This window comes from Chiloscyllium plagiosum, chromosome 24 (assembly GCF_004010195.1).
Source record: "Chiloscyllium plagiosum isolate BGI_BamShark_2017 chromosome 24, ASM401019v2, whole genome shotgun sequence".
Classification (NCBI taxonomy): domain Eukaryota; kingdom Metazoa; phylum Chordata; class Chondrichthyes; order Orectolobiformes; family Hemiscylliidae; genus Chiloscyllium; species Chiloscyllium plagiosum.
This window is the reverse complement of record NC_057733.1, coordinates 12,285,051-12,312,646: the sequence shown is the minus strand read 5'-3', so window position 1 is coordinate 12,312,646 and position 27,596 is coordinate 12,285,051. Positions and strand designations below refer to the sequence as shown.

Genomic DNA, 27,596 nt, shown 5'->3' with positions numbered 1-27,596 from the left:
TAAGGATGAATTTATTTTCTTCAATGGAAGTGAATCTGCGGAAGTTGTCACCACTGAGCCCTGCAGAGGCAAGGCCATTCAGTATATTCAAGACTAAGATCGACAGAAATTTAATCAGTTAAGAAATTGAGGATTATGGTGTAAAGGCAGGAAAGTGGAGTTGTGTTGCCTGATCAACGACAATTTAATGGAGTGACAGAGCAAACTCAATGGGCTATTTCAGCTCCAACCTCTTGTGGCCTTGCACATCACTGCGGATCGTCCTGTTTGACGAGAACAAAATAAATATTAAATATCCCTGTTGTCCAATGGATTTGCTGGCTCATATCCTCTTTAGGGATCAATAGATTCTGTGTGGTCTGGTGCAGTAGAGGAAAACCACTTGCTAGTTCAAGGAGAAAATGTTCTTGCCTATAATCATTTCCATGCATGTCAACTTATGTGAATACATATTTGAAACTCAAAGTAAACCTAACAGTTTCTTCCCATTTAGATCCTTGGGAAGTCTTTTGTGACACAAGAATATTGAACGAAGACATATGTTTCGCACATGCACATACATTGGCACTCAAAGGTTACAATGTTTCCCATTACTGACTTCTGTTGTCAAAAGTCACCACACTTGCATTTAAATGAGTTTTTAAAAATTATTTTAAAATCAAAGTCATGGGATTGATGGTAAACTGCATGTCTTCCTGAGATGTCCACATGCTGGTGTTGGACTGAAGTGGACAAAGTCCGAAATCACACGACACCAGGTTATAGTCTGATGAAGGGGCAGTGCTGCAAAAGCTTGTGGTTTCAAATAAACCTGTGTCATTGGAATCATACCTTCGTGTCAGACCTAGAGTAGGTATTGTGATATTGTGCATATAGAATATTGCACGGTCAATTAGCTGACTGACTGACTGCTTTTTAGAATCCTAGAATATTACAATATCGATAGAAGGAGGTGGTTTAGCCTCTTGTACCTGCGTTGGCTGTTTGGTGGCACTAGCTAATTAATTCCAGTTCTCTACTCTTTCTGTCCTTCTCTCCTGTCTTAAAGAAAATCAAGCATTGATATTCCAAACAATTTCACCCTAACTGATTGGGACAAAAGCTGTATTGACAAACTATGTTTTGAGTTTATGCACCATTCTGATATTTGCTTACAATGCAATATTTTGTTCCAAGAATACAAAAGTAGGAAATTTTCTTCTTGTAAGGTGTGGCTATTCGGATCAACATTGAATAAATATATATATATCTATTTTTTAAAGGATTAAAATAGAAGAGGACTATGCCAAAAACCTAGCAAAGCTCTCCCAGAGTCCACTGGCGGGCCTAGAGGAAGGGTGAGTTTATCATTTTATTGTGATTTTGCATTCCTAAGTGTTGCTACAGCTTTAAATGGAAAATGTTCTTCATTAAAACTGCATTTGAATGATTTTTTTAAAAATTGTGTGCAAGTAGAAATTTGAAAGGGTTCAGAAAAGATTTTCAAGGATGTTGCCAGGGTTGGAGGATTTGAGCTACAGGGAGAGGCTGAACAGGCTCGGGCTGTTTCCCTGGAGTGTCGGAGGCTGAGGGGTGACCTTATAGAGGTTTACAAAATTGAAGGGCATGGATAGGATAGTCCAGAACTAGAGGACATAGGTTTAGGGTGAGAGGGGAAAGATATAAAAGAGACCAAAGGGGCAAAATTTTCACGCAGAGGGTGGTACGTGTACGGAATGAGCTGCCAGAGGATGTGGTGGAGGCTGGTACAATTGCAGCATTTAAGAGGCATTTGGATGGGTACATGAATAGGAAGGGTTTGAAGGGATATGGGCTGGGTGCTGGCAGGTGGGACTAGATTGGGTTGGGATATCTGGTCGGTGTGGACAGGTTGGACCGAAGGGTCTGTACATCTGACTCTAAGTAGAGATATCAAGCAAAACTTGCCACTATAGAATTGGGAGGTGGCATAGATCAACCAGATGGGCAGACCCTGTGACCAACAAAGCATACAGCAAATTTAATATGTTTATTTTTAGTATCTGAATGCATCAGAATTGAGTTAATTGTTTTAGTGCTCGTGGTTTAATTTTTTTTCGGAATACATTAAGACCATTGTCAGTGGGACAATTCAAACAACTCCATCTAACCTTATAAACAGAAAGGGGAAGATAAGTGTTTTAAATGCACTCTGACAGCTTCATTGAAAACGGTAGTGTGTGGTTGGGACTTGCTCACAAGTCCCAGCATGAATAGCATTGGACAAGCAAGGACTTCAGTCAGGGGTTAACTACTGTGCTGTGGGGAAGTGAGGAAGGAATGAGCTGAACACTGACTTGAGAAGCCTGAGCTTCCTCAGAATAACTCCGTCCGATCTGCCCAAGGACCTATGACTCCAGCACTGACCTGAGGAGGCACAAATAGCGAAGCCTGGCTCATCTTATCCACGTTTTGTGCACACATCAACAAACCTTTATCTTCAGACCATAAATATTAGTAATGTTTGATATATAGCAAGATATTTGCAAAAAATGCAGAAGTAAGCAGCAAGATGATAATGGTACAATACTTAAAGGACAGTGAAGCTAGAAACAGTCAGAATGATGGCATATTATGATGACATTAGTCTATTAATTTTTTGGAATCACCAGTTTATCCCTAAGTCTTCCTCCGATTTCTCAATGCAATATTTGATTTGTGGCAAGGGTGGGGTGAACTTTGTCAGTGAATGGGGACTAGCTGTCAATTGGCTTGCATTGAAATTAAAATTAATCACATATGGCATTGTCTTTGTATATGTCAAAGATGTCAATGTCAGAGACTTTAAGTGTCTTATTTTCAAGCATATGATGAATCAGGTTGGAAATGCAGTGTGCAACTTGGAGCAGTTGGTCTACTTGTGGGCCCTAGTCTGCAGTGGCTGATCATAAAATGGACTGCCTTTTACTCGTGATTTAAATTCTCATGCAATGCAGTTGTGATTTTCTGAGGGAGTGCCAGAACCCAACAGAGGGCAAAGGATAATTCATTCCAATGATTTTTATTCATTTCCCTAGTCTGTGGACACATGAACATTTCAGGAAAAAAATTCCAGAATGTCAGCATTAACTTTGATCACATTATTCCTGAATCCTGGCAATAGAGTTAATGAGGTCCAATTGCCTTTCATTTAAGATTGTGGATGGATTTGCACAATTTGAAATGACATTAGACTTTTTTCTATTTTGAGTTCATGGGTTCACCATCAACAGATGTACAATGTCTCCTTTGTTGATCATTTTGATAAAAAGTTCTTGCTAATCTTTTTGAGTTACTTCATCATATGTACGGGTGATAAGTGAAGTTGGCAAATTGCCAAGAAAGCTATAAAGTCGTTTTGATTTTTTGAAGATGATTACTGCTTTTAGAATTACACTATCTTTCAGTGCAACCATCCCTTCCCTACGAAGTGTAGATACTGATGAGCGAACTGGATATAAGAGTCCTGAGTGAATGTTGCTGCTGATACAGTCTCAGGCCCCGTGATCACTTCACAAGCTTTACCAATCCAATATTGAACACTTGCAGATTTTGCTAAAACATGGATTAAATGCAGAACCATCCAGAGCTGAGACTTTGTGTCAAGTTTCCTGATTTATTTCCACTCTAACACAATTGTGTCTAAACACGAACTCTAAATTTCATCTCTTGCCTCAATAATCTGATTGCTTCCATTTCCTCAACCAACCATAATTTCTTTAATTGCCAATTTAGGATCAGTTTTCATAGAACAGTACAGCATAGAAACAGGCTATTCGGCCCACCATGTCTGCCGACCAGGATGCCATTCCAAATCATCTCATCAGCCTGCACATGGTCCATATCTCTCTTTCCCTGCCTGTTTCTGTCTGTCTATATCTCTCTTAAATGCAGCTAACTTAACTGCTTCTACCACCTCCCTTAGCATCGCATTTCAGGTACATACTGTGTCAAAAAAAATTACTTCTTGCACATCTCCTTTAAAGATTTCCTCTCCCACCTTAAACCTATGCCCCCAGTATTTGACATTTCCACCCGAGAGGAAAAAGCTCTTCTATCTACCCTGTCCATGCTTCTCATAATTTTATATACATCTTTCAGGTCGCCCCTCAGCCTCCAATGCTCAAATGAAAATAATCAAAATTTGTCCAGCCTCTCCAATCTAGGCAACCTTCTGGCAAACCTCTTTTGCGCCCTCCCCAAAGCCTCCACATCCTTCCTATAGTGTGGGGAACAGAGCTGCACATGATACTCAAAATGTGGCCTAACTAAATTTTTATACAGCTGCCACCTTGATAACTTAACACCCCAAACAATGAAGGCAAGCATGTCCTACGCCAACTTTACTATCTTATTGACTTGTATTGCCAACTTCAGTAGCTGCAGATGCTGCCAAACCTGCTGAGCTTTTCCGTCAATTTCTGTTTTTGTTTCATTTAACTACGAACATTTTAAAGCTAGCAGAGAGGAATCAAAAACTCATCCCATCAGTACCAGAAATTAAAAACTTGAAATTAACAAATTTGTCTTTAGGAATTTTCTTTTATGTCATGGTTTACTGTGAAATGTTAAGATTAATAATGTGGAGCACTGAGAGTAGGAGAGACAATAAGAAAAAGTAGCACGTTGTTTTTGGATGATTCTATATTTGCTTCTAAAGCCTGAAAATTGCATAAATATGAATATGTTGATGTCTTGGGAAAATGATTTGCAGCAATAAATGATACAATGAGTTTAAGAACCAATGCTACACAACTCCATAAGGTGACAAGGATAAAGAGCTTAGAATAAGTTGCTTCCAGTACAATACCTCCATAGATGGGAGTCGGAGGGATCAGTGCATTTGGTTCAAGACACGGTCCATTTCTGGTCATTCATGTTAATAACTAAAATTGGGAACACTACAAATTGACCATGAAAATCTCCACGCCTAACTCTCCAGGCTACTGCCAAATGAGACACTGCACAGGAAATGTTGCCTGACAAAAACCTACCCTTACTGATTGCATACTCCTGGCACACAGCATTGTGGGTGCTTATTGAGAAGACACACTTAGCAGGAAAGGGCTTTTGTCCTGCTTTGCCATTCACTACAAATAATGGCTGCATGGCAAAGATGTAGAGTATATTAAATGAACGATAACTGATGTCAAAACAGACTTGATATTGACAATTTAACACTGATGTAATCTGAAGTAGCATTTCTATCTTAATGTTCAGCTTCTTTCTAAAGGAATTTATAACTTCTAAAATGGCTTTTGATCTGTATTTTAGGGGTATGAATGACTTGTCACCAAGGCGATATACCATTATAGAAGACTAAATGTGATTGTATGGGTTGCATGGTGCCAGATGTAAATACTGTAGAGGTGAAGGCATGTTTGGGACTTGTTTCATGTTTCACTGCAGCCCTCCATCTAAATGCCTCCTGCTCATTTATATCCTGTGAGCCAACAATGTGTCCAATGCTGGATCTGCATAAGCAGACAAAGTTTCACTTATAAAGCTCTTTTCATGTGGAAAGACATCTCCAGGAACTTCATGGGGTGTAGGAAACTTGGATGTCAAAATAACCGTAATTAGGATGGATGACCAAAAGCTTGTTCAGGGATGTATGAGTTTAATGAGAGTGCTTAAAGAAGAGGCATGGGAATATATGATAAGAGGAAGTCCCAATGTGTATCCATTTGTTCAACTTGATGTGAAATGTGGGGAAAAAATCCTCTTCCATGTCCAATCCTAGTTTCTCCCAATGCATGAATGTCCGATACGATAGAGGGAAATGGACTTAAAAGGTATGCAGTTTTAGATCTGGTTTGACATAAGCAAAGATTGTAACTGTTTCAAATCAGAGGGACTCTCAGATTTGGCATTTAATTTTATTGTCAATGCAGTGATTTGGGCTTTGCACTGATGTTAAACCTGAGAGGTGGAAGTAGAGTTCTCAACTGGAACTATTTTTGCATAAGTTACTGGGTTGAATTAGCATCAGTTTGCTCACAGTTCTCAAGAGGTCATAGCTGTACATATGGACCCACCTCGTGTCGCCTAATTTTAGGGAGAGTGTGGTTTCCCTCGAGTATCTAATGTGAACATCCTGGATCTAACTTGTATGTAAAGATTAAACACGCTGAGCCTCTTTTTCTTTTGTGGGCAAGTTGCTAAATAAATTTTTCAATTCTGTAAAAGGAATTAAGGAAGTTGCTAGCTATGGTGAAGGGCTTAAATAATAGAGATGTGTTTACAATTAGAAGTTGTGTTCAACAACGTTCTCCTATGGTCATTTAAAGCAAAATGCAGTTTTAATGTTGGCATTATTCTGAAATATTGCAAAGAAGTATTTGATTTATGTATGTTAGAATGTTATATAAATACCATGCTGACATGGAATTTGTTTCTAAAAGAAGGTAGTCATACCAAAGTTTTGTACAAATGTTAACAGACTTTGGAAACCAATTAGTAAAGAAGTTATTGGAGCAGACATTGTGTGAATGATGAACTAGCTTGGTCACTACCAAATTTTTCAATGCATTTTAGTTCCATGTATTTATAATGTTATCCATAGTGACTAGAACAACTATTGCACCATGTGTTTTAGAGTAAAGAACAGTTTGTAGGAGATGGTGAAGTGGGTAATTGAAATTGATCCCAAAACAGATTCTCTAGGTCAGGTATATGGCCATTTCCAATTTCTAAAATCCTTGCATTTTTCATTTTTCCATCTTCACAGCACTTTGGGAGAGTCTTGGACACAGGTGAAGAAAAGTTTGGCAGATGAGGCTGAGGTTCATCTGAAATTTTCATCAAAGGTAATAGTGTTTTACTCATGGATCAATAACTTGAACAAAAAAAAGTAGCGCAAAACAAAACTTAAGGAAAACTATTCCTGAAGCTTTAGATTTTCCCTCTTTCTTCCCCAGTATTGACAGTTCAGGCAGTTTCTTTAAACTTTGTACTCACTTCTAAGTGTGTATAAATATGACTGGTAGGCTTGGGATTGCTAGTCAACATGGGAAGTGATTTGCAAGCCAGGATTACAGTCTGTTAACACAGGAAAAGCATAGCCTGCAGACTTATCTATAATTACTATGTTTGTGTAATTGTGCTTAGGAGCGTGATCAGATAAAGATTTGGAGCTATTTCCATTTGGAATGTTTTCAGCTGACAGATTTGGGTTTGTTTGTGTGTGTGTGTGTGTGTGTGTTATAAATATGTTCCTGTTTCCTTCTGTGAATTAACTCAAAATAAACTTCAACTGTACCATCACTCCATACTTCATCCTATTCGCCTATGAAAATGCAACATGGCAAATGGGCTTTCTTAATGACTGAGTGCTTGTCCCAGTTTTCTAGGTACAGATAGGTTGGGGAGGATATTTGCTCTCTGGGCACATGTATTTCAAAATTGGGGCAGTTCACGAAATGTGACCAGTGGGACACAGAACACCTATATCCTTGCGCGCATTTGATTTATTATCCCTCTTTAATCTTTTTTTCTGCTGATTCATACTGGCATACAATTCAACTTTTACATGCGATTCAATGTCCTGGCCTTTCCAGGTAGGAGAGAGTTTTAACTGTTTGGCCGCAGTGGGGGTTAGGAATCACAGCTGAGGAAGTAAGAGCTTTCCAAGAGGAATTACTGGACCTTAATCAGGAGTGGGAATATTGGCCGCTCCCCATACTCCCACACACGAGCCTTGGAGAGCCTGAAGCCAACTGCAAGCATCCTCAACAGCCTGGCTGAGATCAAATAATTTGGAGAAGTTCAGGAACTGATCTATAGCTCTGTGCTCTGTACATGTCTTCCAACTTAGCCAGCAGTGAAGATGCAGCAGTTTTGATAAACATAACTACATCACAATGCCAGCATTCTTCCAGCAGCACACTTTCTCCGTTGTCTTAATTACAGGATTTCCTTTTTATAATCCTTAGAGAATAGATCACATCTATATTTGAAGGTTTCTGCTGTTTATCGTCTCATTAAAAAATATATTCATCAAAGGACATCCTTTGTACCGTGTAACATCCCCAAAAAAGGCAAATTGAATTTTACCATTAGACCACAAACATTTCAAGAGCTCCCTGATATTATTGAAAATCCATGGTTTGTTCTTTCCCTACTTGATGAGAGTTCAATTATTTCCTTCTCGTAGCTGCAAAGTGAAGTGGAGAAACCCTTGTTGTCATTTCGAGAGAACTTCAAGAAGGATATGAAGAAGTTTGACCATCATATATCCGACCTGCGCAAACAACTAAGTACTCGCTATGCGACAGTGGAGAAGGTATGGGAGGCTCGGTTGGGGTAGAGGGAGTTGGGTGAGAGAGAAAATGTGAGAAAAACTAAAACTTTGCTGTTTCAAGAAATCTATAATTCTTAATGATGCATTATTTCTCCCCATTTGTGTAGTTTAATTGTAAGACCTGAAATGTCTTGAGATATCTCTCAAGCCTTGTTGTAACAGCAATGGTATATGATATACAGTCCCTTTGCAGAAAATGCTTTAGAGCACAGAAATATTTTGAAAGAGTAGTCATTGCAGTGATATAGGAAACACAGCAACCAATTTGCGAACAGCAAGGTCCTACAGACTGAATTTTTGAAAAATATAACTGGTCTTTAGATGTTGCTTGAGATGAAAGGTAACAGCAAAGTTAACAGAACGCAGAATTGGGAGAGATGGAACATGGGCTGCTGGTTTGCCAGGGCTCATGACTACACAATTGAGAAGAGTCAAATTACCCCATTGATATCAGTAAGCTGCAGGTTCACTCTCTGGGCCTTTGCTGCAAATATAGATTGGCCTTCTCAGCCACACCTTCAGAGGAGCAGAGGGTTCGATGACAAACTCATTCCATTTATTAGAGAAGCAGCACAGCAAAAATCTGAAGTGCGAAAAGCAAATGACAATCAAGTAGCATGGCCTGTGAACTGAGGGATTAAATGACATTCAGCAGAAACTTAATGGAGATTCCCACTGAAGGCCTGGCCAAGTTTAGTCACGTTATTTGTTTCTTTAAAGGACCTTTTTTATATTTAGTCATTAGCAACAATGTCGAAAACAGTCAGGAAATCATGTATTTCCATTCATTCGAGAGTTAATGGTTAATCAGTTAAATTTATTGGGGGCGAGGTACAAGTGTGGAATGCATTAGAAGAACCAATGTTCTGAACTTTTTATTTCTCGTCTTTTAATTTATTCCTGCAATTCCGTACTTTTTATTCCTTTATTTTCTAATTTTTTTCCTAAGAACTTGTACTGAACAATCTGTACCTAGGAACCTTTGTGTCTAAGATGGAGGCATAATTGGCAACTTGTAAACTTTTCACTGTACTCATCTGACCATGTCTGACAATAAAGTTAACTCAATTCAATTTAGTTCGGTTCAAAAAATGAATAAAGCCTCTTTTCAGTGTAGCATAGGAAAGTGCTCTACTTTTCGTTCACTGCAGCTGCGTCTCTAATTCTTGATGTTACTATAAGTCAGTGTGTGGTCATCATGGATGATACTGCTTGTTGTCAACTACAGAATGCTCTTTTTTCTAAATGCAGTTGACAAAACAACTGTTACAATATTATGGATTAATCTTGGTTTAATCCTGCTAGAGTAATGTTTAAGGAAGTTTGGACGAACAAAAAATGAATCTTCTTCCCAGTCAGAATAAAGAGGTAACAAATGAACAAACTAATGTGGTTTGTGTCGTTAGCAATTCAGAAAACTGCTACTCGCATAAGCAAGTTTCTTGACTTCTCTCTCATTTTATTGGAGATAGCGAGGACTTCAGATGCTGGAGAGTCAGAGTGGAGCTGGAAAAAGTGCAGCAGGTCAAGCAGCATCAGAGGAGAAGGGGAGTCGCTGGAAAGATTCTGACCTGAAATGTCGACTCCCCTTCTCCTCTGATGCTGCATGATCTGCTGTGCTTTTTCCAGCTCCACTCTTTATCCGCACTCTCATTTCATCCCTATGTGGTTTCATATTTAGTTACCACTTAATGGGAATTATCTCTGAACAGTCAAACCTTCAGTCTGACGTCTTCCTTACATCTTTGCATAGGTAGATTTTGACCCTCTGCAACATTATAAGTTAGGTGACAGTCACAGTCCAGATGTAAAGTGTACAGATAATTTCCTAGTGCTTGTCCTACCCTACCGCACAAATGTTAAACTTACTCCACTGATTACCAACACTGGCGTGCCCATAATTGCTCTTGGTATATTCTTTCTTGTTCATCTGGTTTGTTTAGTGTCAAGGAGAGCAGCAATTTAAGGTGTCCTTAAATTTGCTTGGAGGCTAACTAACATGAGACAAATTGACCTTGGATTCTGCTGGTCTGTATGACTCTAAACCATGACTGGTATATCTTCCAAAGAAGACACTGACAGAGCCATACATAGGAACAGAAGGGAATTATTTAGCCATCAAATCAGTTCAACTATTCAGTCAGCTTCACATACCCACCTTTGACCCATATAATTCCCGTTAATAACTTGCATTCATAAAAATCTGCAAATTTCAAATTTAATTTGAACTGTCCTAGGTCATCACTTATTTGTAGAAGGGAGTTCCAAACTACTACTTTGTTTTATTTGTAGAGTTGTTTCGTAATTTCACTCTTGAAATATTTATGCTTTTTATCCTAGATTCCCAAATCAGTGGAGTCCACTTTCTGCCCTGTCAAATTCCTTCAGTATTTTAAAAACTTTCATTGATTCACATCTTAATCTATGAAATTTTGAGAAATGCACTCTGATTTATGGCATCTCTTTAAAATTAACCTCTAAAGTCAAGTTATCACTTTTGTAAATCTATATCGCTCTCCCTCCAAAGCCATGATACCCTACCCAAAGTGTAATGCCCAGAACCGCACACGGTATTTCAGGTGTGACCTAACCAGGACATTGTGTAACTGAAGTATGTATTAAATCGCTTATATTCTACCTCTCTAGATATAAAGGCCAGAATTCCTTTTCCCCCAGTATGATTTTCTGTACCTGGTTTAAGTTCATGGTTATCCAAATATCTTTTGGGTCCAACCTTTCTCAAATTCCTCTGAACATATTTTTTCCAAAGTGGTAACCTATCGTACATTAGCATTAAAACCCATTTATTATTGTTTTAACCATTTTACGTAATTAACTTGGGTATTTTGAGGTCACACTGCCTCTTTCACAACAGTGAATGGTTCACATACTTGTCTGTAATATGGTCACTTGGAGAATGTAAACTCGCAGTAGGAGATCATTGAAATTGAAGCATTTATGTTGTGCTACAAAGGGTTAAACAGACAAGTTTGAGGTCAGTCACATTCAGGCTCTTAGGTTGAACTAAGTGTGTTTGTGTATGTACAGTAAATTGGTGCTAAATGGTTTAAGTTCTTTGAGTTGTTCTGAGGGGCAGGTTTTCATGTTGCCCATGACATTGTACATTTTCACTGATTGTGAGACGGTTGTACCTGTGGTAGATGAGTAGTTGCAACAGCCGCCAGTTCAGGTGCCTCATCAATACAGGAAGCAACTAGAAAAGAAGCAGCAGCTTTCATATTCTCCACAGTCACATGCTGCTTGATGGATCAGCTGGAATGGTTGCAGAGGACCATCTAAAGCATTGTAACCTGCCTGGAGGTCAATGGTCAACTTTCTGAATGATTTGAAGGAACAGTGCCTCCAGAGGTTGTGACTCAGGGAATTATGGGCAACACAGTGGCTCAGTGGTTAGCAGTCAGTCTTGCAGGCTCAGGAACTGGGTTCGATTCCAGCCATGGGTGACTCTTTGTGGAGTTTGCACATTGTCCCAATGTCTGCGTGGGCTTCCTCCAGGTGCTCTGGTTTCCTCCCACAGTCCAAAGATGTGCAGGTTAGGCAGAGTGGCCATGCTAAAATGCCCGTAGTGTCCAGGAATGTGTAGGCTAGGTGGATTAGCCATGAGAAATGCAGGGTTATGGGAAGGGGAAGGGCGGGGGGAATGGATCTCAGTGGGATGCTCTTCAGAGGTTTGGTGCAGACTTAATGGGCTGAATGGTCTCTGCATTGTAAGAATTCGATGAAGTGGAGGCTGGCATGCTTGGAGGAAGATCTTGAGACCCCACTCCTTTGTTCATTTCAGGCCAATGCTGTTGACATGGCAGCATTTCACAATCCAGGTCATTGTTCGTCAGCGCATCCAACTTGATTAATACCAAGACCCCTGTAGCCAGTCATGCCAAGTCTCACACTCCTCTCGGGGAGTTTTCACTGGTCCAGGTTATTGTAGACTGCACAAAAGGTGGCAGTCATTGCACCGTTGGAATAGCCAGACTCGCTTTTTATATTTAATCATTCAGGAGAGATTCCACTCCCCTTCTTCCATCAGGGATTTGTAACCACTGCAAGGAGTGATCACAATGCGAGCAGCCTCACTGTCTTTTCACCAGATAACACCGTACGCTGTTGCCTGGAGGGGTGAGAGAGACCCAGTCAATACCTGATTGTTCGCACCAGGGAGGCAACACAACCCTGCCTCCTCCACCCCCGAGAGGCAAGGATAGGGACAACAAAGCCTTGTTAGCACCTCTGCTATAGTAGGCTGTTGGCTTTGTGCAAATTGAGGTGTTGCTGCTGGGATTCCTCCTTCCCACTTGTTTGGTTCTGGTAATGAGTGACCAGGAGGTCAAGTTTGCTGCAGCAGCAAAAGGTCCACCGTTGCTCTGAGGGTTAAGGTGGTAAGATACTATTGTGCTGTGTACGCTCACTGGTGTAAAATTCAGACCCCATTCCAAGTGATGATTCTACAGGAAATCCCTGAAGGACTCAGACGTGACCAGTTATTTGCTGAAAACTGTACAGATATGAAAGTTGTTGTCTTGTGTGTGGATCACTGCCTTTGCTCACCTGCCTGTGGGTGTAATACCAAATGAGTTGACCAGCTGCCAAAAGCAGAACATGTGAAATTCATTTGAACAGTGGTTACTGCTAGCAAAATACTTTGCTTAATTTAAAAAAAAATTAAAGGTCCCTGAAATATGAAGGCTAGAAATTTGGCTCCTCATCAAATAATAAATCACCTCCACCAATATGGCAGATTGGAAATGCAAAGGTAGAAGCGTACTGTAAGCTGTATTGTATAGTAAGGTGGTTACACTGGTCTGAAGACCATTGGAGTGATTCAAAGGTCAAATAATTGAAGTTAGACTCTGGATCTTATCGACTGATTCTTGATCAGTAGAGCAATCAAAGGTTACCAGAGGAATGTCGGATTAGCCATGGTCCTATTGAGCAGGGTTGAGGGCCTGAACAGCCCATTCCTGTTCCTATTTCTTATGATTTATGATATTTGAAAGGTATGATGTGACATTAATCTGCAATAAGGCCCCACCCTTCCATACTTACCCAAGTGTGAAGCTAGGATTGACAATCGAGGAAAAAAAATCACCCCCCCCACCACTTCCCCTCCACTCCCATGGTGGTTAGCGATCTGCAAACCTCCCAAAGAATACTCTGCTCCATGTGCAGTCTCCTGTTCTATGCTGATGACCAAAGGTTTTATTCATTACCAGGATGAGGGTGTCCATGGCCAGGCCAGCATTTATTGCCCAACCTTAATTGCTATGAAGCTGCTTTCTTGAATTCTGTAGTCCCTTGGGCTGAGGGACACCTAAAATGCTGTTGGAAGGGAGTTTTAGAATTTGACTCAGCGACTGTGAAGGATCAGTGATATATGTCCAAGTCAGGATATTGTGTGACTTAGAAGGGAACTTACATGGGCTGGTATTCCCATGTCTCTACTGCCCTTGTCCTTGTAGGTGGTAGAGGTTGTGGGATTGGAAGATACTGTCCAAGGAGCTTTGGCAAGTTATTGCAGTGCATATTGTAGATGATTGTATTGCAATGTGCCTCAGTGGGGAAGGGTGCGAATGTTGAAGGAGGTGGATGGGGTGCCAATCTTTTGGGCTGTTTTGTCCTGGAAAGAGTTGAGCTTCTTGAGTGTTGGCGCTGCACTCAGCCAGGCACGTGGGGAGTATTCCATCATGGTTCTAAACTTGCGCCTTTTGGATGGTGAAAAAGGTTTGGGGAGACAGGAGGCAAGTTGTCCACTATAGAATTTTGAGCCCCTCAATTGTTCTGAAAGCCTCAGTTTCTGGTAAATGGTCCCCCCAGAAAGTTGTTTGTGCAATGGTTAAATTCTTGCTTGGTGGAGATGATCATTGTCTGGCACTTGTCACAAATGTAACTTATGAACCTGTGGCTATGGCATACAGATTTGCTATAAAGCCTCGGTTCAGTGATTAGCACTGCCGCCTCTCAGTGCCAGAGACCCGGGTTCAATTCCTGCCTCAGGCGACTGTCTGTGTGGAGTTTGCACATTCTCCCCGTGTCTGTGTGGGTTTCCTCCGGCTGCTCCGGTTCCTTCCCACAGTCCAAAAATGTGCAGGTTAGGTGAATTGGCCATGCTAAATTGCCTGTAGTGTTAGGTGAAGGGGTAAATGGATCTGGGTGGGTTGCGCTTCGGCGGGTCGGTGTGGACTTGTTGGGCCGAAAGGCCTGTTTCCACACTAAGCAATCTAATCTAATCTAAAAAAGTGTCATTGTAAGTGACCCTTGGAAAATCACATGAAAATCACCTGGTACCCCCTAACAGCAGTCGAACTGAGCTCAATAGCATGGAGGCTCTGAACCTTTGAATCACTGTGTTGGCTCTTCATTGTTCTATTATATTTGCTATTTATCAGTTAAATCTTCAATCTTACCTTGGCTTACATTACCAGAACAAGTTATGTCTTTAAGATACACTTAATGATCACTGCCATTCAAAAGATTGAAGCTTCTACTAAAAGAGAAACCTAAATTTTTAATGCATAGAATTTGCTGATCACTTCTAACTTTGTTGATCATATTAGATAGATCAGTTGTCTCAACAATTCAACTTCAGTACAGCCTCTCTTACAGCGCTCTCATTATGCCTGGGGTCCTGTTATCGTGTCCCCTTCAACCACTTTACTATCACCAATGACTGGTACAGTTGCTATGTAGCTGTTTTCGAGAGCTCTCTTCTGTACTTTTTTATTACGATGTTCCCTCAAAATGTAACTTGTTTAATTGTGCATTAGGTCCCCACCTTGCTCCGGTGTTCATCCTGTGCTTTCTGGATTTGATTGTGTCAGGTGTTAGATAAAATGTAAAATGTTTTATTGTTCAGATGGATCTCAACAAGGAGAGACTGACTTCTCTTTAGATCTAATGTTGATTGGTTTCACCCTTTCTACAGGCTCGAAAAGCTTTGGCAGAGAGGCAAAAGGATCTGGAATTCAAAACTCAACAACTGGAGAATAAATCTACTTACAAAACAGAAGAAGATATCAAGAAAGCCAGGCGGAAATCAACGCAAGCAGGTAGGGTAGGGGGGCAACGTGTGTAGGATATGATATCAAATAAGCACTATGCTACATCTAAATTGTGTCTACTTATTTTTAGATATTCTCATCTCATTTCATTGCCAGCTTCCCTTGTGTTTGGTCAGCTTCCTATCTGGCCTTTGTTTTAATAAAAGGGATCTTTGATCGACTTGAATTTTCCCCTCCTAGATTTACAATGTTTGAAACACCTGTAGAATGCATGTATCAACCAGAAAAAAGGAAGACATCGTATGGATTGCACCACTGCATGGAACAAAGTTATTTAAAAGGGAGAACAGTTTAGATACAGTACCCTTTGGTTGAATCATTTCCTATTTTACTATTGTAAGACATACATATTTTGATTTTATTTTCCTTACAAAAAAACAATCACTCTCTTACTCTGTATAGATTATAGCGTTGGGTTTCTCTCATGGCTAATGTAATAGGTGATTTGTGAGCTTCCCACAGTAGCTACATTTGGAGATTTGAATGCTCCAGCTTTGCTCCTAACTCCCAAATTTCTTTCTGCTGTGTTATGATCCATGTTGGTGGTGTCTTGATACCAGACCCTCTGGACACATGTTTACTTTGCTCGATGTAGAATTATGTTTGCTGTGAACTGAAACTTGACCGTGTACACAGTAGGACAGTGGATGTCAACAGGATTTCCATTGACAGTAGCATGGACTATCCCTGTGTATGCCTGATCTCTTTGGCTGACAGTAACAGCATAAGCAAAGTCTTCTGGCTTGGATTAAAATGCTAATTTCAGCTATAAGATTAGAGAAAGCAAAAAGATACATTTTCTGTTTTCATCAACATCTTTTGGAGTTACCACTAATTGAAAACTTAACGTGACAAAGCCATATAAGTTGAGTAGGGATGAGCAGGTTAAAGGTTGGGAATTCTGCAGTGAGTAACTTGCCCCCTGACTCCCCAAAGTCTGTCCACCGTCTGCAAGGTATAAGTCAAGGGTGTGATGGAATGCTGGATGGGTGTAGATCCAACATTATTCAAGAAGTTTGACACCATCTAGACAGAGCAATCAACTTGATAGGCACCACATTCACCCCTTAAATGTTCATTCCCTACCCACTATTCCTGTGGTTGAAGGACTTGAGAAAGCATTCTTTTTTTCGATGATTTGGAGATGCTGGTGTTGGACTGGGGTGTACAAAGTTTAAAAATCACATAACACCAGGTTATAGGCCAACAGGTTTATTTGGAAGCACTAGCTTTCAAATGCTGCTCCTTCATCAGGTGGTTGTGCAGAATATGATTGTAAGGCACAGAATTTATAGCAAAAAATGTTTCTCCACAACCACCTGATGAAGGAGCAGCAGTCCGAAAGCTAGTGCTTCCAAATAAACCTGTTGGCCTTTAACCTAGTGTTGTGTGATTTTTAACTTTGTTCGATGAGTGCTTGATGGTTTCTTTTAAGATTTTTGTTTATGTTTTCTCTTTAGCATGATTAAAATCTGCTGGTAAGGAAAGGTAATTTATTTTTGTATAAAGTGCTGTTGAGGGCTCCTTTTTCAGCTTAATGTTACTGAGGGCATTCAACGGACACATTAAATGGTTAGTAGATTTCAAGAAGTGATTACACAGCAGGATCAGTCAGATGGGTGACTGACAGGAAAGGTAAGCAGGGAGATCAGGGTTTTTCTGTAGCTCTTTCTCTCCCAAACAGATCCTCACTTTTGGGTATAGTCTCTTAGAGGAAAATGGAAGTGGCAGTCAGATCTTGGGCACGAGATGTTAGGCAGAGTTTGTCAAGATTTAAAAGAATAATTGCTATGGGGGGGCTCTCTTGTCAAGGACACAGACAGGACATTCTTCAGCAATGAGTGTGAATCTAGGATAGTATGTTGCTTTCCTGGTGACAGGGTTAGAGATGTCTCAAAACGTTTGAAGCCTATTGTCAAAGGGCTGACTGGTTTGCTGTGCTCTTCCAGCCTCATGCTTGTCTATCTTGGATTCCAGCATCTGCAGTTTTTTTTTGTCTCTAACTATTGTCAAAGAGGCGACTGAGAAACCATAATTTGCAAATATTGGTAGGAATGATGTAGTTAAGGAAAAGCTTTGCCGAGTGAATATAAGAGGTTAGATAGGTTAAAGAAGTTGAACTTCAGAACTTCAGGTTTACTCCTGGTGCTAAGTTCTAATGAAGGAAGTAATAATAGGGTGGGGATGATAAGTGAAGGCTGAGAGGTGATGCAACTTGCAAGGATTCAGATTCTTGGATCATTAGGATCTCTTTTGGGCAGAAAAAACGTGTTCAAAAGGGATAGATTTCACCTGAACTGGAAAAAGAACAATATCCTGATCGGGAGATTTGCTAGTTCTGTTTTGGGAGTCTGTAAAATTATTAGAGGGGGGAATGGGGTTCCTTAGTATGAAGAAAATACAAAGACAGATGAGGTGGTCCTGAATCAGAAAAGAGCAAATTAATTTGAAAAAAACAGACAAGAGCAAGTCAGAGAATGAGGTAACTCTGAAGAATTAAACTGCATTTATTTCAATGCAAGGGGTCTTACCAGTAAGGCTGGTGAACTCAGGGCATGTATGGAACATGGGACAGAGACATTATAGCTATTACAGAAACATAGCTGAGGATGGGGACAAGACTGGCAGCTCAATGTTCTGGATTTGAAATGCTGTAGGAAGGGTAGAAAGAGAGACAAAAGAGGCGGGAGAGTGCTTTTGATTAACGAAAACATTTCCACTGTAATTAGGACATTTCTGAAGGATCATACAGTGAAAATATATGGATTGAAATTTGAAATAAGAACGGGATGAAGGGATTGTACCATAGGCTCCTCTAATAGTCTGAGGGAAATTGAGTAAATATGGAGAGAGAGCTCAGATATATGTAAGAAAAATAGGGTTGTAATAGGGATTTTAACTTTCCAAATATTGACTGGGTCTACCATAGTGTTAAAAGTTTGGATGGTGAGGAATTTGTTAAGTGTGTTCAAGATAATTTTCTTTATCAATATGCAAATGTTCCTATTAAAGAAGGAGCAAAACTTGACCTTCTCTTAGGAAATAAGGCAGATCAAGTGACTGAAATGATAATAAGGAAACAATTTGGGACTAGTGATCATAATTATGTTAACTTAGAAATAGTTATGGAAAAGGATAAGCCTTCTATGAAAGTTTGTAATTAGAGTAAGGCAAATTTTAATGGAATGAGACAGGAACTTCCAAAGGCTTTTTTTGCAGGTAAAGGGAAGACTAACCATTGGGAGGCTTTCAAAAATATGAAAATAAGCATTCAGAGATGTTCCATTCCTGAGTGAAATGTAAGGCTGGTAAGGTTAGGGAACAATAGAGGTTCTAGTCAAGAATAAAAAAGAATCATATTAGATGTAGACAATCTGATCAAATGAATCTCTTGGAGTACAAAGAATGTAAGGGTGTTTTAAGAGGAAAATCTGGAAGGCAAAGGGGCGATATGAGAGCACCATGGCAGATAAGGTTCAGAACAATCTAAGGAAATTCTCCAAGTACATTAAGAGCAAAACAGCAACTAGAAAGAGGATTAGGGGCCCTTGAAAGTTCAACAAAATTGTCTTTGTATTGAACCTCAGGAGATGTGATATGAATATTTTGCATAAGTTTTTACTGTGGAGAAAGAAATAGTAGCTAGAGAACTCTGGGAAATAAAGACTGATATTTTGAAAACAGTGCACATCACCAAGGGGAAGTGTTAGAGGTCTTAGAAAACATAAAGGTGGATAAATCTCCACTGTCTGATCAAGTGTACCCCAGGACATTGTGGGAAGTTAGAGGAAATTGCGGGGCCCGAAGCAGGAAAATTTGCATCATCGATAACTACAAGTGAACTGCCGAAGGACTGGAGGGTGGCTAATGTGCCTTTATTTAAGAAAGGCTGTAGACCTGTGAGTCTGACATCAGTGGTGAGTAAATGGTTTGGATGAGAATATAGGAGGCATGGTTACTAAGTTTGCAGATAACACCAAAACTGGTGATATAATGGTCAGTGAAGAAGGTTATCAGATTTTACAAAGAGATCTTGATCAATTGGGTCAATGGGCTGAGGAGTGGCAGATGGAGTTTAATTTGGATAAATGAGAGCTGTTGCATTTTGGTAAAACAAACAAGGGCAGGACTTGTACAATTAATGGTAAGGCCCTGGGTAGTGTTGTAGAACAGAGACCTGAGGGTTCAGGTGCATAATTCTTTGAAATTTGCATCAAAGGTAGACAGGGTGATTTAAGAAAGTGTTTAGCACACTTGCCTTCATTGCTCAGACCTTTGAGCATAAGAAGCTAGGAAGTCATGTTGAAGTTGTACAGTGTGTTTTTTTTAAGATTAGATTCCTTACAGTGTGGAAACAGGCCCTTCGGCCAACCAGTCCACACCGACCCTCCGAAGAGTAACCCACCCAGACTCATTTCCCTACATTTACCCCTGACTAATGCACCTAACACGATGGGCAATTTAGCATGGCCAATTCACCTGACCTGCACATCTTTGGACTGTGGAAGGAAACTGGAGCACCCAGAGGAAACCCACGCAGACATTGGGAGAATGTGCAAACTCCACACAGATAGTCGCCCGAGGCTGGAATCGAACCCGGGTCCCTGGCGCTGTGAGGCAGCAGTGCTAACCACTGAGCCACCGTGCCACCCAAATTTGGTGAGGCCTCTTCTGGAATACTGTGTCCAGTTCTGGTCACTTGTTATAGGAAGGATATTTATTAAAATGGAAAGGGTTCTGAAAAAGAATTACCAGGATGTTGCCTGGAAAGGAGGGTTTGAGTTATAAAAATAGGCTGGATAGGCAAGGACTTTTCTTTTCCACTTCTGCATAAGAGGTTGAGGGGTTACCTTCCAGAGGATTATAAAATCATGAGCGGCAGAGATAAGGGAAAATACCTTTGTTATTCACCTAAGGTGGGGGAGTTCAAAATTAGGGGCCATATTTTTAAAGTGAGAGGAGAAAGATTTAAAAAGAACATGAGGGGCAGTATTTTTACACAGTGGTTTGTGTGTGGAATGAATTACTAGGGTAAATGGTGGAAGTAGGTATAGTTAGAACATTTAAAAGACATTTGGATAAGTATGTGAATAGGAAAGATTTGGAGGGATATTGGCCAAATGCAGGCAAGTGGGATTAGTTTAGTTTAGAAACATGATCGATGTGGACTAGTTGAACTGAATGGTCTGTTTCCATGCTGTATGACCCTGACTGTACTCACCCCCTCAGCATCTGCTCACACAGCACCCTCTCTCTGTCTTTCGTGTACACCTCACCCCCAAACACACACGGTTGCAAAAGTTGCTTCTATGTTACTGCTGGACTTTGTGAATGACTGTTAAGTTGTAAAGATCAGTGGAGAGCAGCTTTGAATGGGGCCTCAAAATGAGCAGATGAAAATGCCAATTCTTTGCTTTCTCGCAAAGCTTTGTTACAAAGACAGTATATCTCTTGTCATAGCTAGAATTTGTTGCAATCCTGGCAAGGCTAATCATTCCTTCTCAACTATGTCATGTAGAGATTCCTGTTATCTGAGTCAGGCACTGAGTGATGAATGAAAGTGCTCACTGATGTTTCCCATTAAATTCCAGATCTTTTCAATCAATTACAAAATCGAGGATGTTAAATAAAAAATACTCTCTCAAACTTTGAAGCTGCAATGCTAAAATAGAGCAGTGACTGATGGGTTTACACTAAAGAGCCCAACACTTGACAGGTAGTTATTACTTGCTGCAGTGGGAATGTTTCAGATTTTATGTCTGTCCATAGTATTATGTTTCCTTTTAAAACACATGCCTCCTTGAAATGATTGGTGACTTAACGTAGCATAGTTACTGCTACTTTCATCAGTCTAACTCTGTCAGTACTTCACATCATGGTGATTCAGAGAACATTGCTGCATTCATGTTTTACATGACAGTAAAATGGTATCATAGAAGAATGAAAACTGAACAGATTAAGTGGAAGGTGTGGAGAGAAACTCAGTTAACCAGTCATCAGAACTGAAGAAAAATAGTGCTGTGTTAGGTCCCTGGACCATGGTTATAGTGAATAGACAAGGTCATTTCCCCGAGGTGGGGGAGTCCAAAACTAGAGGGCATAGATTTAAGGTGAGGGGAAAGATTTAAAAGGGAACTAAGGCAAACTTTTCATGCAGAGGGTGGTGTATATATGGAACGAGCTGCCAGAGGAAGTGGTGGATGGGTGTGTGAAAAGGAAGGATTTAGAGGGATATGGGCCAAGTGCTGCCAATGTGACTAGTTTAGTTTAGGATATTTGGTAGGCATGAAAGAGTTGGACCCAAGGGTGTGTTTCCGAAATGTACATCTGTATGACTCTATAACTGACTGACAGCGCAGTGATTAAAATCACCTCGTGACTCTAAACGAGAAACGGGTGGCACAGTGGTTAGCACTGCTGCCTCACAGCATCAGAGACCTGGGTTCAATTCCCGCCTCAGGCAACTGACTATGTGGAGTTTGCACATTCTCCCCGTGTCTGCGTGTGTTTCCTCCGGGTGCTCCAGTTTCCTCCCACAGTCCAAAAATGTGCAGGTTAGGTGAATTGGCCATGCTAAATTGCCCGTAGTGTTAGGTGGGTCTGGGTGGGTTGCACTTTGGCGGGTCGGTGTGGACTTGTTGGGCTGAAGGGCCTGTTTCCACACTGTAAGTAATCTAATCTAATCTAAAAAATGTTAGAGCATTTTAGGCCAGTGCCAGCGAGGAGGAAAGAAGGGGCCAAAAGAGCAAATGAGAAGGCCTGTGGAGGCAGGGAGATGAAATGGCAGAAGATTTAATAATGAAACAGCCAAAGACAGTGATAACTGATATAGTGAAGGAACAGTGGTCGCGTCCAAATGAGATGTAAAAAAACCACTTGACTGCACTGTGAGGGGGATAAGAAATTAGATCGACCTAGCAAAACCAAAAAAAGCACTAAGGTGGAGATATCCCATTAAAGCTGTTGAAAATGCTGAAGGATGATCTGGAAAATACAGCGGACGGTGGGTGGAAAATGAGGATGGAGGGGAAGGGCTAAAAGTGGGAGATGCATGAAGTGGCTTGGGCATGCTGGGGGGTCTTGTTAACTACAATGAGTTGGAGTCCTTGGTTGAGGTAACAGGAAGATATGTTGGAAGTGCTGTTTTGGCAGCAGTATCACTTGGACTGACGTGAATGGAATGGGGTCTTTACAGGAATCAGGACATGAAGAGGTAATAGCTGTCCCTGTCCGTGGCTTGCAGTGAACATGAGGAAGTAGCCAATCAATGGACAGTAAAAGATTCAAAGAAGAATCAGACGTGGATCAGATGAAGGAGTTTGAAGATAGAAATTGGAAACAATTTCAATGACATTTTCTAGTTCGTGACAAGTGCAGGAAGCTGCACCAAGCAGTCATCCCTGTAACGAGCAAAGAGAGGAACAAGTGGGCCTGAAGTATTCCTCAAGATGACAGACTTCGCTGTGGTCTATGTGGGTACCCGTAGTAACACATTTTTTTATTTAGGAGAAGTGCGAGCAGTTGAAAGAGAGGTTGTGCAGAGTGAGACTGCACTCAGCCAGGCTGAGGAGGATGTTGATGGATGGGAATTGGTTAGTTTTCCATTTTTGGAAGAAGCTATGAGCTTTCACACTATCCCGGTGTGGGATAGTGCAGTAGAGTGTGTGGGTAACCATAGCAATGGGAAAATGGTAGTGTTTCCAGGAAACAAACACTTGAAGTGATGCTCAGCATCAAAACAGTTGCATATTTGCAAATAATGGATTCAAGATGACAAGAATTAAGTTCTGTCGGGTAGGATGATCTGATAGGGGTTATTGTCTTATTTCTGGATCTTGGGAATGATGGACTATTATGTAAAGATTTCCAGGCAGTCTTGGTCGGTGACGGTCCTGGGCACAATGGCCTGATGCTCAGTCGTGGGGTCATGGTCATGCGGGCGATAGCAGCAAGTGCCAGATGTTACATCCAGCATTTGCTAGATGGAGGTTGGTACATCGTGCCACACCTGTCAGTAGGTTTGCCAATATTGCGGCCGGATCTCAAAGAACTGAACACAGTAAGGTCAGAAGGAGACAGGATTGAGTGAGGGCAAGGAGCAGAGCAATTGAGACTGCTGTTAACACACTGACAGTTCTCAGTGAATTGATCCAGAGAGGGTAAGAAACAGAAAGGAGGGGTCGTCCAGGTGAAGGGAGGATGTTGGAGATGGGCGAAGAAATCCATTAAATCAGAAGACACCTGGTGAAAGAGGTGGCCATGAAAATAATGGGAGAAGGGCTCAGTGTTGTGCCAGGTGAGAAATTTGGGATGTTGTGGGGGATGTAGCTGAGGCCTTTGCTCAGGAAAAAATGTTCAGGGTCAGAGAGGAGAAGGTCAGAAGGTATTGCAAACATGTGACAAGAGGAGGAAATTGAGAAAACAAGGGGTGTCAGAGGGATGGAAACATGAGAAACGACTGGAGGTGAATTCATACCTGTGAGATGGTGAAGCTTGCACTCCCTTGAATTTAAAAGAAAGATTTTTTTTTTGTTGAAGAACTGAATGATGTAGAATATGAATGGAATCTGGAGTTAGACAGCTTTGAGATTAGGTGAGCCATTGTTTTCTTCAGAAAGAGATCATGAGTGTACACATGACAGCAACATTGAGTGCACATTTAAGAATGTAGCAAGGACATCAATTTGAGGAATTCTAGATGCTTTGAAATTGTTATCATTACAGACTAAGGTTCAAATTTAAGTTGGAATCCATAAATAGTTGAAGCTAAAGATACTTTCTATGAAAGAAATGTAACTGTATCAGTGTTATTTTTTTTAATGAAAACGTAAACACAAAAAGAGAGATGGAAAGTCAAAGAACAAGGTAGAAGACCCAAATGGAAATTCCATCCCAGACATCAGCAGAACTTCTTCAAAGTGGGCATACCTGGAACAAAATTGGCAGAGAATTAAAAATGAATACAAAAGCAAAATACTTCAAATGCTGGCAATCTGAAATAGTGGCATACATCTAAAAACAAGGATCATAGTCCACTCTACAGGCTGGACTTTGAAGGGCTTGACAGGGATAAACATAATTGATAATCTCTGGCAATACTGAAATACTCAATACTTCTGTTAGCCAGTGCCTCATTCCCAACCTTTTAAGAAAACAATAAGGTTTTTGTTATTCTCTTTCACCTAACTCCACAGCCGAAACCTAAAGTTACAAATGCAACTTTTCAGTATTTGCCTAGGGTGCATATGTTACCTGAATAACGGTATCATAATAATAACATACAGGGCGATGGTCTGAGTGCTCGAAATGGGATTAGGATGACTGGTATGTAGTGGTATCCACATCGGATCTATGTCTTAAGTTATCCAGGCCTGATACAAGGGAGCCTCTTACCTAAATCTGAGTGTCTTATGACCTTTCCTTGTTTAACCCATTTAGTGAAACCTACCTTTGACCAATCTCTGGTCGTCATATCTCCTTGCATGGCTTCAAATTTTTGTCCAGTTGCTCATGTTAAAGATACAAATTGTTACAAGTTACTGTGAAGCAATGGTAGTGAGTTTATAATGAGGCTGCATTAAGCACTCCCCATCCCCTCCCCAAGTCTGAGGAGGGCACACAGTCTTCAGATGGGGAAGCAGGAATCTAGCATGTATCGTCTCTGGCTCCTAATTATTTTGTAATTATGCCTGACTAATCACTAACTGTATTTATTGCAAATCATGCATTAAACTACATCTTATTATGTAAGACTAAGTGCCTCTTCTCATTAGGATGTAAGTATGGTTCACCCTCTACAATTTACAGCTGATTAGACTGACCCTTATGAGACTCTACCCGATCCCATGTCACTGGGAAGCAAAGCAGACTTGGGCCTGGTTAGAATGGGAGACCCCTTGGAAATACAGGCTTGATAGGCTTTTGATAGGGCTGTTATGACGCAGTGGCCCTCAACCAGGCAGCTCCAGAAGTGTGTAATAACAACATCTGTGAACCGGTTGCTGAGAAGATATCTGGAAAGGAGGATTTGTGGATTGTGGATGGGGTGATGCAATGACAGTTGTTACCTTTTCTGTTAAATGCAATCAAATTAATTCAGTGTTTCTCTGGTTCCGCTGAAGACCACCCTACAGCATAAATAAAGTGCGCTCTCACTGGATCCATGCATCAACATGGTGGCTTAGTGGTTGGCACTGCTGCCTCTCAGTGCCAGGGACACTGGTTTGATTCCACCCTCGGGCGACCATGTGTGTGGAGTTTGCACATTCTCCCCATGTCTGCATGATTTCCTCTGGTTTCCTCCCACAGTCCAAAGATGCACAGTTAGGTGGACTGGTCATGCTAAATTGCCCATAGTGTCCAGGGATGTGCACACGTTAGGTGGATTAGCCATGGGGGACGCAGGGTTACAGGGACAGGGTAGCGGGGAGGATCGGTGTGGAATTGATAGGCCAAATGGGCCTGCTTCCAACTGTATTCTATGGCGCAAGATTCTCTGAAAAGTTCTGTTGTTTGACCCATGGTCTTAGTAAAAAGAGGTTTTGCATTAAGGTTCATTGCCAGTTTTATGAATAACACCAGGCAACAGAGGAGAGTGACGCACAATAATCCCTGGAAACGGCGCTCTAAGCTGTGGTTACAGTTTTGGCTTTTGTCAGAATGAGTGTGGGAAGCTGGGAATTTTAAACATCTGTATTCACAAAGCAACATCCCAATTTTTAAAGAAGATTATTTTGCTTCCTTTCCATTTTCAATGACTATATATTTTGAGGACAATGTTTCCACTCTTGGTGAAAGTTTGCAGCTGTTGTGAATTACAATCGAAGGCAAAAAAAAAATTCCCCTGATGCTGTTTCAGAGAAAAACGTTGCAGTAACTGGACGTGGATCAGGCCAATGTAAATAAAACAGTTCAGAATGGCCGCTTTATTTTTTGGCCGATATTACATAAGCTGCACTCGGCGCATGCGTTTGACTGTATTTTAACGCCATCCCTGCATCTGCTTTAATGGGCTGATCTCCTGACATGCAGTCATTAGAGTACAAGTAACAACAGATGGAGAAAGATAAAATCATGGACAAAAATACGCACAAAAATGTGTGGTTGGATTTATCTTTTTTAAAACATGTCAGCAAACTTGTTCTCTCTACAACATCAACTTATAGTAACTGTTGATAATGATTTTAAGAACTTAAACTCAAACTTCACGGTCACTTGTAACCAAAAGGAACCTGGATCTTTCAAAATTCCAATCATGCGAAACTATAGTCTTCAAATGGAAATGCTAATGACTTAAAGCAAAAGAGCAGAAAAAGGACATTGAGCTTCATATATTCCACCATTTAATTAGATCATTATTTCTGTATCTTAATTCCATCCATCCACCTTGATTTTCATTTTTCTTTATGCCTTTTCCTATAACATAAATTTTCCCATAATTTTTTTTTTATTTTGCTTTGAACTAGGCTCAATAGCTTTTTTGGGGAGAAAATTCAAGAATTACCCAATCCCTTCTGTGATAGCACCACTGAACAGCTTAGTTTCAATTTTAAACTCTTCAGAAATCATTCGACTGTATTCATGAGATCTGATCTTTTAATCATCTTAATCACCTCAATTAAGTCACACTCTAATCTTTTATACCCAAGGCAATATAAGCTCACACTGTCCAACCTCTCTGCCTTAACCCTTCCCATTATCCTCCTAGTGAATCTGAGCTGCATTTTTGTCCATGATTTTATCTTTCTCCATATGTTGTTACTTGTACTCTAACGACTGTCTGCCAGGAGATCGGCCCATTAAAGCAGATGCAGGGATGGTATTAAATTAGTCATGTTTCCTGAGGTTCTATAAACGGGAACCTAACCTGAATTTTGTGACTGTAGCTCATTTAAATTCTTTTTGAATTTCAGCCATCTTGAACAAAAGCACCAAAATTGAATTTTTTTTCAGTATTTTGGGACTGACCCATTGCCAGCTGATCAGCTTTTTCCATTGGGGACCGGCAGGAGGTTCTGTTCAAACAGCATAGGCAATTCGGGCTAATGAAAAAGCAGAACTCAAAAATCACAATCTCGGGACTATTACCTGAACCGTAAAGAAATTTCTGTAAGGTAAAGAGTCAGAGTTAAATATCTGGCTCAGAGGTTTGTGTGGGAGAAATAGATTTTGATTTATGGAATAGTTGTGCCAGCAAAGGGAACTTACCATTAAGATGTTCT

The 27,596-nt window shown here is 40.6% G+C and overlaps 1 protein-coding gene across 4 annotated transcripts in view; it reads left to right on the top strand.

The window, feature by feature from the left end:
* gas7b (growth arrest-specific 7b) overlaps positions 1-27,596 on the top strand; it is a 449,937-nt gene that overhangs the window by 392,583 nt on the left and 29,758 nt on the right. For all 4 annotated transcript variants that reach the window (XM_043714439.1, XM_043714440.1, XM_043714441.1 and 1 more), the window contains exons 8-11: positions 1,263-1,337; positions 6,728-6,806; positions 8,153-8,281; positions 15,240-15,363. In XM_043714439.1, the coding sequence (XP_043570374.1) occupies positions 1,263-1,337; positions 6,728-6,806; positions 8,153-8,281; positions 15,240-15,363 (407 nt within the window). The remainder of the gene's footprint in view (positions 1-1,262; positions 1,338-6,727; positions 6,807-8,152; positions 8,282-15,239; positions 15,364-27,596) is intronic.